This window comes from Montipora capricornis, chromosome 10, assembly GCF_036669925.1.
Source record: "Montipora capricornis isolate CH-2021 chromosome 10, ASM3666992v2, whole genome shotgun sequence".
In the NCBI taxonomy this organism is placed as follows: domain Eukaryota; kingdom Metazoa; phylum Cnidaria; class Anthozoa; order Scleractinia; family Acroporidae; genus Montipora; species Montipora capricornis.
Genome location: NC_090892.1, coordinates 72439342 through 72451808, shown reverse-complemented (window position 1 = coordinate 72451808; position 12467 = coordinate 72439342). Strand labels below are relative to the sequence as shown.

The 12467-nt window shown below is 38.0% G+C and overlaps 2 protein-coding genes across 2 annotated transcripts in view; both read right to left on the bottom strand.

Annotated features, from left to right (window-relative positions):
- The window catches only part of LOC138018541 (mitochondrial inner membrane m-AAA protease component AFG3L2-like), a 48805-nt gene that overhangs the window by 17459 nt on the left and 18879 nt on the right, over window positions 1-12467 (bottom strand). The window contains exons 13-17 of the mRNA XM_068865210.1: window positions 7347-7457; window positions 7143-7258; window positions 6912-6992; window positions 848-967; window positions 332-526 (exon numbers count right to left, since the gene is read on the bottom strand). Coding sequence (XP_068721311.1) covers window positions 332-526; window positions 848-967; window positions 6912-6992; window positions 7143-7258; window positions 7347-7457 — 623 coding nt within the window. The remainder of the gene's footprint in view (window positions 1-331; window positions 527-847; window positions 968-6911; window positions 6993-7142; window positions 7259-7346; window positions 7458-12467) is intronic.
- LOC138018542 (uncharacterized) lies at window positions 7840-9416 on the bottom strand. The gene has a single exon (XM_068865211.1). It carries the CDS (start codon window positions 9335-9337, stop codon window positions 7949-7951), a length of 1389 nt encoding a protein of 462 aa, XP_068721312.1. The 5' UTR covers window positions 9338-9416; the 3' UTR covers window positions 7840-7948.

The following is a 12467-nucleotide window of genomic DNA, read 5'->3' as shown; positions in this document are numbered from 1 at the left end:
CTACCCTCTCGATCCTAAGAAAATACGCGCAGAAGGCTCTATGCACAAAGATACTACTTACCAGGGGAGTGACAGGCAAGACTTTTACCGACACGGAAGAAAAAAAGAAAAATAACACCGAACAAATGCCACCCACTTTTAGACTGGGATTGCCATACGGCAACCCAGTAATAAAGCTCATGCACGTGACGTTTTATCGGTGTTTTGATAGACTGTTAGGCACATGAATTATTAATGAGTTTTGTCCTATAAATGGTGCACGTATCGCATTATAAGTAGTGTTAGTAGTGCAAGTAGTCCACGCAGCGTAAAAAGGGAAAAAATATCCTACCTTTTCGACATCTTCCTTATGCTTCATGAGCAAGTCATAAGTTCGCTTGTAAGCACTATCAATGACCTCTCTTGCTTGCTCGTCTATAAGCTGTGCAGTAGCCTCGCTGTAAGGTTTATCAAAGCTTGGTTCACCCTCTCGTGGAAGATCAAATGACACGTTTCCAACTTTGTCATTCATTCCAAATGTTACTACCTGAAGAAGGGACAATTAACAATGCCAACCTTGACATGCAACATCGTAGACTTGTGTGCAAAAGTAACAAACTTTGTTAGAGTGGAGTGGAGTGGTAACGTGTATTTTTTTTCCCTCGTGGCATACGCTACCCACCAAACTTATCAGGAGATAATTGTTATTGCACTACCAAATTTGTATTAGTGTTGATTGGGTTGTTGTTATTATAAACCAAGACATGTTCCTTTCCCTGCTGTGCCTCCTATAAACGTGTCTCTGAAAGTAAATCTATAACACTCTAATTTCATCTAATATACCAAAAACTTTAAAGATGTTATTTACCTGTGCATAAGCACTCTTTGTAACTTTACTGAGATCATCCTGAGCACCAGTGGTGATGCGATTGAAAAATATCTGCTCTGATACTCTCCCGCCTAACGTCATACACATACGGTCCAACAACTGACATAAAAAAAAAACAGGTTATTAATTTTTTTCACTGCTGCCCTTTATAACTGGGCAAATATGTTTTATTCCCACAGAACTTAAATAGGACATCCGTTACCTATACAAAAACAAATTATGCAAATTCCTGTAGAAATGAACATTTTAATACCCTGCGTTTTTGCTGAAAGGTTTAAAAGGGACAAACCCCTTTGTTTCATTACGGCAGAACAATAAGACATGGTGCTTAAATTATAATTTTTACTAACTGTATAGCATTGATTAACATGCACATTGCAATAAAAAAACCATGAATATATTTCAGTTTAGAACCACGTTTTACCAAATTAAACTTTCAGTTTTGTGCAATAATGTGGAAATCTGTTGGATCTACTTACGGATTAAAAGACAACTAAGCGAAATTGAAGGTAAATTTGCTATTCCCATTTGCTGTAAACCGCGATTCTATAAAATCTATTAAAATTTTGTTTTTTTTTTTGCTTTTATGTAATTGAAGACTGTCCAGATTAGATGTCAACAAATCAGACTTCAGATCAGCTTGCAAAACGGCTTTCGGTTCACAGATATTTGCCTAGATGTGTGTCAGTAAACCTGAAATTTTGAATTTCCTTGCTCGTCAGGCAAGTGGAAGTCAGAATATCCACTAGACTGATCGTGAAATCCACTAGGCCCCTACATGTGTGATTCCTTGAATCTGGACTGTTTCTTTCACTCTTTTTCAAGTAATTTCAGATTTGTCTGGCATAATTTTATTGTGGAAAGTATGAAAAGGCACTGTATATGTGTTTGTAGGCGACGAGGCGGTGTTATATTCGTGAGCCATGTCAACCCATGGTGTTATAAAACATGCATAGACTGATGCTGTAGCATTAAAAAACGTGATTTCCTTGATTTGAGACAGCAAATAGAAGTTTTTGAACAGGAAATCCTTGAGCCGTGTGTTAAGTGTTATACTGTGGTTCCAACAAGGTAGAACATAAAACAAACAGAAAATTACCTTAAGAACGGTGCCACGTATTGTTATTGAGCATTTGCTCTGCGCATCACGCAATAATTTTGTCACACACTGATTTTATATCTTTCAAATACTTTTGCGATTTTTTTTAATGGGGTACTCTGACGAAAAAACATGATTTTTCAAAAAGTCTCAAATCCTCGAGGAAACGCCGCTAAAATGTTGCTTTCACCAACATTTCAATGCTATTACGTCGTAATACTTGTTTTTTATAGCATCCGCCATTTTTGGTATGTCACATGCATGCTTATTCGAGAAAGCCTAGAGCGAGGACTTATGACGTCACTTACTCAACACATCGCTCGCTGCTACTTGAGTAAACAATGGAAAATATGTCTGAAAGCGAAGCTTAGTCTTCTATCGATAATGATTTCTCGACGTCGGAGTTATCGTTTGACGTCACTTATCTGTGATTATGAAGAAGTTACTTCTGAGTAATAAATATTCATTGATTTTGTGCAAGTTGTCATTGTGCATATTTTAGAGGTATTTACCACTTTCACTGGAGAGTGGTATATTGTTTTTCATTGGGTATCCAAATACATGCACGTGATGTGGTGTACATGCAGTGATTTGTAGTTGACTTTATGAATTATTAATGAGTTTTAGAAATTTTTTTAACGAATAGATACAGAACAAGAGCTAACTATTGTGACTGGTAGAGAATTCCAGACTTTAGGTCCCTGATAAAGGGTACTGAATTTTTTAATATTAGTGATCTATACTGAAAGGCAGTTCGAGTATTGTATTGATGAAATTGACCACCAGTAGTGAAAACCATTAAAAGGTAACTGGTAAAAGATTGTGGTAATACGAATACATGAAAATGGCGATGGAAAAAGAGTTCTTACTGAAAATATCTCGGAGCCCTAGTTCACAAAATAAAGGAGCAGTATTAGCAAGATAGTCAGCTTTTGCTATCAGCAGCACTATGCGCTTCTGCAAAAGATAATACAATTTAGGTTAGAGCAGTAGGTGGAGGACCAGGCCACATTGCAAGAGGTTAAATAGGGATAGACGAGGGAATAATACAAGGACAGCAACGTTTTAGAGGAAAGATAAAAGCGAGCTTTGGCAATAATTCCAATAGACTTCGAAATCTTCTTTGAAACAATTCTAATGTGAGGTTTCCGTGAAAGATGATGGCCAATGAGGACGCCAAGGAATTTAATTTCGGTGACTTGCTTAATCACAGTATTTTCCAAAACCAGCGGGACATTAGCATTAACTTTCTTTCGCCTTGGATGGAAGAACATAAAATTAGGTTTTGACAAATTCAAGGATAACTTAATTGCCTTTAGCTAAATTGATATTTTTGTAAGTTTGTTACTAATGATTGAAATGAGTTGATTAGCACCCTTATGAGAACAAAAAATACTAGTATCATCGGCAAACAATAGTGATAGTGTGAAGCTAGAGACAGCTGGTAGATCGTTCAGATACACAATAAACAGGAGAGGCCCAAGAATTGAAACCTGTGGAACACCACATGAGATTTTCCTGTTGTAGGACCTAGAGGAGCCAAGCTGGACGAACTGAGTTCGATTTTCAAGATAACTTTTAATCCAATCCAGAGTAATGTCTGGAATAGACTTAACTATTAGAGCGTAATATAAAGTGTTAGTTTTCTACCTATATCAACCATGTGAGCGTTAGCCCTACTAACAACATGCAAGAAACAATACAGTGCAGAGCCTTGAACCGTGAACGGTTGAGACTTTTTTCCCCAAAACTGACCAATCAGAAACGTCACTGACAACAATGACTTCGACATTCTTTTGCGATGTCCAATCATAGGCTAAAATTTCTGAGCAAGTAATGAACTTTGGACCAGCAAATTCCGAGGTTAGGAATGATTTCTTTGTTAGAATTTTCTTTTTGTTTTCGCAAATGATCAAATTGGAATGCACAATAGAAGTCCGCCACCAACACTATGTCGCGTCACTGTAATGTTAGGATCAATAATCGACTTGGCCTATACGACAAAGGAGGAGCTTTACCTCAGATGTGCAGGGAACGAATTCTCCATCTCCACCACGATGGGCTTACACAAAAAAATATTGCTGACACAGTACGGGTCAGTGTAGGGTATGTCAATAAAGTAATCCAACATTATGAAACCAGCAAAAATTCTCTGCCGCAGCTCAGGAAATTACCGTCTTGTGATGTTGTGACCGAAGATGTTATGGAATACACTAAATCCGAGAAATTGCGTAAACCCAGTATTTACACAAGTGAGATTAAACAAGGTTTATTGCTGGATGGAGTGTCACCAATCTATCAATTACCATCGAAAAGTGCGATTAAAAAATGTCTTAAGAAGGACTGTCAGATGACAAATAAGAAAACAAGTAAAGTACTGGCCGAGTCTTGCAATAGCACGCGAATGTGAGTACAGGGATTACTTTCTTGATCAAATCGAGCAAATTGACTGCACTAAAATCAATTTTTTTGATTAATCAACTGTACTTGTCACTTCAGGAAATCACCTCTATGGCAATTCGTACCTCGGTAACGCACCATTGAATTTCAGTGGTACTCTTCAAATGCCAACTGCATGATAAACCTACCTTCATCACTCGATGCACGGAACTAACGACTACTACACTTTGCAAGGTCCGTCTAATGGAATGGAACTGCTCCATTTTTTTGACGAAGCTCTTACAATAGATCGAGCAGATGGAACAACAATCCTCGAGGACGGAGATTTTGTAGTACTGGATAACTGTGGGTTCCACGCAAATTTTGTGAAACCTTTACTAAGATAGATATTTTTCAAGAACATGGAATTGGTCTTCTGTTCTATCCGGCATATTCACCTCATCTAAATACATTCGAATTTTTTTTCAACCAAGTAAAATCTTTCCTAAAAAAGAATACAATACTAACAACAAAACAAAAATTGCAACCAGCAAAGGTATTTTGAGCATAAATGCCACAAATTCATTTGCTAATTTCAAGGCTTGTGGTTATATGTAATATGATTGATGGCTAAAAGCTTGCATTCTATTAATAGCTTGTTATGGTGGGAAACTTTCATTCTTGAAAAGAAGATGGCATGTGCGGATAATAATTTGAATGTTTGTGCATATGAAGTCTTTACGTGGTTGAAGCCATTGTCAAACATGAAACTTGAGCGTTTGTCATATCAATTTGAAACTAGAGTATTTAGATCTAGGAGATCCCTCGCATATGTGAAACGCAAAGATCTGGATGTGTTCTTTCCCTCTCCTGGAACACTTCTCTTAGCGGAAAGACGCATTTTGGAAGATGAACTGGAGTACATCAGGAAAGGGATTGTTCCTCTCTCAGTCATTTGAAACGAAAATACTGAACCTGATACCGACTTTTGTTGCTGAGAATGTTGAATGACGACCACGTGTTTCCAGTGGCTATGGCAGAGTGATGGCAGCTTCGAGCTCACGTCAACAATCAAAAACAAACTTGAGTTCCCTCAATCGAAGAGCACTGGAACAGTCTAGGAAACTTAAATTACCGGTAGACTTTCATATAGTGGACTAAGATGACGGAGGACAAAAGAACCAGTGTTATTCCGATTAGGCCTTGCTGATTAGTTATTGTTATGTTCACTTTGTTCTTTTGTTTTATGGACATTAAATTACTGAAGGTAACCATTGAAAGTGCTAAGCATGAAATAGCGAAAAAGAAAAAGGAACTGGATCATTTCCCTGCCATTCACACCCGACGCGGGAAAGAGCGTACAGTTTGCCACCAAAGGGGATGTAACAATGCCAAGTGTACGAACAGAACATGTGGTAATACAACTGTATGTAAGTTAAAAGACAAGCATCTGGAGTTGCAGAATGACATTTGCAGCTTACAGATGGGCCAGGTCGAACTTCTTTGCAATCAATCTTCTTTGAGACCGTAGCTGAAAGCTGAAAACCCAGTGAAGTACATTGATCGTGGTTTCCTAGACAGAGACCAGATGATTCGGCAAAGGGCTTTAAAAAACAAAATTCCGGTAGAAGAGGTTTATGATTCCTAAATCCTTAGAAATATAAACAGGGAAATGTGTTGCCTTCCCTCACAACTCCCATCAAGGTGTTGCTAAATAACTTCGGACTTTGTGCTATTGCTTTACAGCAGGTCTCTAGTTCCTTCTTAGCGTTGCGTTTTCAAAACTGCTGAAATTACTGAAATAAATCTGATACATAGTTGCGTTGAACAAAAATTCTGAATTTTTTTTTATGCCTTCAGTGAAAACTAATGCAGCTATTTGTTCGCCCTGAAATTCTATAATCATGCTTTTCACGGACCAGAAAGGTCCACTGCATCCTTCTATGATCTAAAGTCTTCTTCATTCGTGAATTTTTGGCGGCTCTTTCTGACAACCACAAAGCGGAAAAATGTAAAGGCAATTGTCTTATTACTGGACTGTGATTGGCTACTAAAAAACGTAAAAGGAACTCTCAAACATTCACGGTTCGAGTGTCCGCGCTGTAAGGAACTACAAAATTAGAATCTACTGTCACCTAAGCTATACATTATTGGGAGTGAAAAACTAACAGTGTTAACCAAATTTACAACCCCAAATAAAAAAATTATATTGAGGGCAGCTTCCATTCAACAACTGTAGTTTCTCTTCCTCTGAGAAAATGTAAATTTTGTTCAAGAAATCATTATTTTTTTCGCATTTCACGCACTAAATCTCTTCCTATTTTCCATACCTGATCGAATGTTGACCCGAAAGTCTCACTTCCACGCGCTGAAACAAACACCACTGAAACATGGGCTCAACTGTAATAACAGCTATTGGAATGGAGTGATTGATAGAGTGAGTCCAATCAGACTCCTTCACAAAACGTCATGGAATGACTTGTATGTCATCAATGAGCTTAAAAAAACGATACTGTCAAATTATGGCTGCTGTTTATGCACCATGATCCGAAAAAAGCACCTAACCTGTTCAGTAGAATACAAGTACTGCTCTTTAGGAAGATACTGGGCATAACCAAGACCCTTGCCTCTTGGGATAATCGACACCTAGGAATAAAAAAACAAAAATGGATATTAAAATGAACAAAAACCTAAACTCCACTTACCTGAGACTATGGAGCGGCTAAGAAGTGCTACAAGGGTTTCATTCTCTCTAAACTAATCTGAAGTTTCTTCACTGTTGACAAAACACCGTACCTTAAGAAGTGGATCGGCATGCTCAAGAAACCAGCCAGCCACAGCATGACCAGCCTCATGATAAGCTACAACATTCTTCTCTTCTGGCTGTAAAACTTGGGTCTTCTTTTCCAGACCTAAAAATATTACCTGACAGTGTATTTATTCAGTAATGTACCTGAATACTCCATAACTTCACCACATATACCTTGGTGTGACTCTTACCTCCTATGACACGTTCAATGGCTTGCTCAAAATGAGTCAATTCCACTTTAGGCATAAGGTACCTGGCAGCAATTAGAGCTGCTTCATTGCAAACATTGGCAATGTCAGCACCTAAAATAAGGTAACCATATGAAGTCATTGATCTTGGAAAAAGCAACAAAAACAAAGGTATTACATTGCCATTACTTAAAAGAACAAAGATGACCCACAAATCTTAAATAATCCTGCAAGGATGCGGTTTGAAGAGTTTATTTTTGGGTTGGAATTCGGGAATGCACACTACCAGCATTCAAAATAATATCACAGTCTGTATGCCGAATTTCTAGGCTTTCTTATTAAGAATAAAAACTAGCGATAAAAAACGACGTTTCGATCTCTCTGAGATCATTTTCAAGTAGTAAAAGAAGCGAATAAAATCTGCATATATAAGTACAAATTAAGACGTGAGAATGTCCAAAGATAAAATATGTAAATACAAGCGCTAAAATGTAAGTGTTAAAATATTAAAATACTATATAAATAACTTGCACGGATTAAATCTACACGACTGTTGGTTAAAACGCTAAAGCGTGAGTGTTAAGATACCAAAACGCTATAAAGAACTATATAAATAACTTCGCACGGATTGAATCTGACTGTTTGTTCAAAGTTGGTTTAAGCTCCTTTATAAAAAGCATTTCGTAGATGAGGCAATCGAATTTACTTTCGCACTTTCTCAAGATCTTAAAGTCACGATATATGTCACTAGGGACTGTTCCATGTTGCTCTTTAATGTGATTCCCGATTGAAGACGATCCTTTCATGTGTTCCTCGACGCGCTGATAGAGGTGTCGGCACGTATACCCGACATAGTTTGCATCGCACAAACCACACTTGTAATGGTAAACAACGCGTTGCTGGTTTATGATAGGCGGCTTCTTTTCTTTCGGTTTGATATGGTGTCCAATCTTACGGCTTGTATACACGGCGTGAATATCAATTCCAATTTTTCGGCCCAGTTCCCCAAGTTGCCTTCGTGCTGAATTAGCCGATCTCTGATCTTTGAAAGGTAACACTATTCTGACAGGCGCTTCATTCACGTTACATGCTCGTGTGGAAATTGCCTCGTCGGAAACTTTCTTGGTGACAAAATTACTGATGGTCGATTGCAGCAGTTGGGCTGGGTACTGAAGTCGGGAGAACGTTTGTGTGAGACGGTCACATTCCAGGTGGAACAGTTTCCAGGTAGATGACAATTTAAAGGCACGATCCAGCATTGTTTTTAGCAATGACTTCTTGTATCTAACATCGACGTGGCTCTTGTAATGCAGCAATAATCCGGTGTCAGTTGGTTTTCTGTATACCCTTGTCTCCAAGCAACCAGTGCATTTCCGAATCTCCGTTCCCAGGAAGGGAAGTTTACCGTGTTCGCCAAGTTCCATGGTGAAGCTAACCGATGGATGGATCTCGTTCAGAACAGAAAGGAATGATTTTGCTGTTTCGACGTTGGGCATTATGCTTAATGTGTCATCCACATAGCGTTTGTAGAACTCGGGTAATTTCCCTTGGTCCTGAAGTCGATCTTCAATACTGCACATAAATGTGTTGGCCATCAGGGGTCCAAGTGGCGAACCCATAGCAACACCATCGATTTGTTCATACAAGCTCCCCTCAAACTGAAAAAGCTGGTTCTTGGTGGCAATATTCAGCAATTCAACCAAGTCTGATTTTGTAATGTTGAGACTATGCTGCTTATTGAACCAGTCGTCCTTGAATGCCTTTTCAGCTAAAATTTGTATCGTCTCATCAACAGGGACATTGGTAAACAGCGAAGTTACGTCATATGAAACAAGGATGCTGTGATCGTCAACTTCCATGTCATGGAGAGCATCCACGAAACTAAAAACATCATTGATGGTATGATCATTCACTGATAGAGGTTTAAGCTTTTCATCAAGCCATTTTGCCAACTTGTAATTATACGTCCCGGTTGCCGAGAGTATCGGCCGCATTGCTAATTGTCGTTTGTGGGTTTTTGGCAGGCCATAGAGGTGGGCTAGTCTCGAACCATTTTGGATAACTGTGCTAGCAACTGCCTTGGGTAATATTCTTTCTACAGTGGAAGCTAACTCCTTTTCTTTTTGCAATAGCGGGTGAAAATACTTGGGAGGTCTTCCTCTCATTTTGGGTCTTTCAGCGCATACTGGTCTAAACTTGGTTTCGTTGCTTATGGAGGACTCTCTCAGTAGGCGTACATAATCTGTCTTATCCATCACAACCACTCCTGATCCCTTATGTGATAACAATATCATCCTTCTTTTTCAATTGGCCGATTGCTCTTCGCATTGCCCATGGTGGTGCAGGGGTCTTTCGCTCGATGTAATACAAAGCAATGGAACGTAATGATGCAGCCGCCAATTCTTTGTTTTCTTCGCTCAACCCCGGTTCTAATTTCCAGAAGGCCTTTTCAAAAGCTGCTTCGATTTCCTTAGATGACACACGCTGTGGAAGAGCGAAGTCAAGACCGCGACTTAGCGCTAGTTTTTGGAAGAAGGAAAGCTCGTAAGACGAAAAGTTCTTGATGTGTTCATCAATATCAGCATCGTGTTTGTGAAGAAGTCTTGAAATCTTCTTAGTGTGGCCATTCATTGATTGTCGGTACTGTTGATTACGTAAAGTAACGATCGTTTTCAGGATGCAAAGGAAACGTAGTGATGAGCAGTTAGCTCTGATTTCCTTGTAAACTTCTTCAGTTTCGAGCCTAAGCTCTGCTAATTGCTTCCTCTTCAGGCGAAGTTCTTCGATAACGACGCTTCCTTCAAAAGCGTTAGCAGATCGCCTCCATTTGTTCGCTTTAGTCTCATCAACCCTTGCAAAGGTCGGTGTCAAATTAAAATTCTGACAGAGTTTGAGAAATTCAACAGCAGTCTCACAATTAACTTGTTTCTCGCTACACCGCTCGAGCCTTCTGAACAGGTGCAGCTGGTTGTCACGCTTTAAAATTCTTATAAGTAGTTTTTTTGAAACACATTTCAGAATAAAAACTAGCGATAAAAAACGACGTTTCGATCTCTCTGAGATCATTTTCAAGTAGTAAAAGAAGCGAATAAAATCTGCATATATAAGTACAAATTAAGACGTGAGAATGTCCAAAGATAAAATATGTAAATACAAGCGCTAAAATGTAAGTGTTAAAATATTAAAATACTATATAAATAACTTGCACGGATTAAATCTACATGACTGTTGGTTAAAACGCTAAAGCGTGAGTGTTAAGATACCAAAACGCTATAAAGAACTATATAAATAACTTCGCACGGATTGAATCTGACTGTTTGTTCAAAGTTGGTTTAAGCTCCTTTATAAAAAGCATTTCGTAGATGAGGCAATCGAATTTACTTTCGCACTTTCTCAAGATCTTAAAGTCACGATATATGTCACTAGGGACTGTTCCATGTTGCTCTTTAATGTGATTCCCGATTGAAGACGATCCTTTCATGTGTTCCTCGACGCGCTGATAGAGGTGTCGGCACGTATACCCGACATAGTTTGCATCGCACAAACCACACTTGTAATGGTAAACAATGCGTTGCTGGTTTATGATAGGCGGCTTCTTTTCTTTCGGTTTGATATGGTGTCCAATCTTACGGCTTGTATACACGGCGTGAATATCAATTCCAATTTTTCAGCCCAGTTCCCCAAGTTGCCTTCGCGCTGAATTAGCCGATCTCTGATCTTTGAAAGGCTCATTTTTACCCGGCTGTCAATAAAGAATGAGCATGTACCCTCAATAGTCAAAAAGTAGCATCTGTACACTCAAACAATACCAGGCTTGCTTCTAAATCAACCTATTATATCAATACCATCAAAACAATGGTACGTTCAACATTCGCTTTGCAGCTGTATAAGTTTGGAATCACCTTGAAGAAAGCATTAAACACCTCCCCCTTAAAACGTTTAAAAACAAAGTCAAGTTAAAAATCTTAGTCTTACTGCTCATGAGTTTTCAACTTGAATTTATTTATTTTTTTTTTCTTTTCATCTCTTTTTATCTACTAATTACATGTAATTGATTTACTCATGCTTTAGTGCTAACCTACCTCCTCTAGGAAGGAATGAATGAATGAAGCTTTATTTCATCTCGGGATTGATGAGGTTGATTAGACCTCTAGCAAAAAAAAAAATATGCTAATAAGCCGAGAAAAATAAAGAAACGGAAATCCAAAAACTATTTTAAAAAGACCTAAAAATTATATGACATAGCTATATACAATAAAAAGCCCAATTACTCAAAAGAACATAGATATTATATAGAATTAACTAAAACCTTAGATGTCTGACTGCTTTTTTAAAGGCTGACAATGTACTCTATTTAAACATTACTTAGTGTTACTCAGTTCGATTAGCTTTTTAGTTATCCTGAATAAACATTACCTTTTTGTATTAATATATTACAAATTATTGTAAACTTTAACTTTTTTATTTTGGTAATAAAGTTCGTTGTTGTTTTTAAACATGATTTATTAAAGTACTCAAAGGAGTTAAACATTTAATGCACTGCAAGAAACAAACTTAATTCATGACAACATTTTCGCAAATCAAATCTATTAATGGGAATCAGCGATACACATTCTATGAATCATCTTTTTTTTTTTTTTTTTTCATTTTCAACTATTTGTGTGTGTGTGTACTACTACACTAATTGACAACAACTTATTGCCCAGCATGACACCAAAATCTTCCCAAATTAAATTTTCACTTACTTCCATGAGAAATCTCGGAATAATAAACTGATATTGAAAGCCATTTTGCTGACTGGAGATTACATTTGATAGAGTTTCTAACTCAATAAATCCTGTTTTGCACAAATGATTCGACAAACAGCGTTGCATGACTCCAGCCAGAGAAGTATTCCGCCGAATTTGGCGGAATACCTAAACTTCAAGAGAAACTGGGCTGTGCTTCCTCAATGCCTCCACATACAGAATAATGGCTTTGACAACGTGAAAAGACCTACCTATTTTAAGCGTAGTTAAATTTCTAATCGATTCACCTATGAGAGAGAGCTCTCAAGCTTGTTTGACAGCGATCACGGAAATCAACTCATTTGAAATTTACGAGAAAAAGTAGAGCTTGTCAATG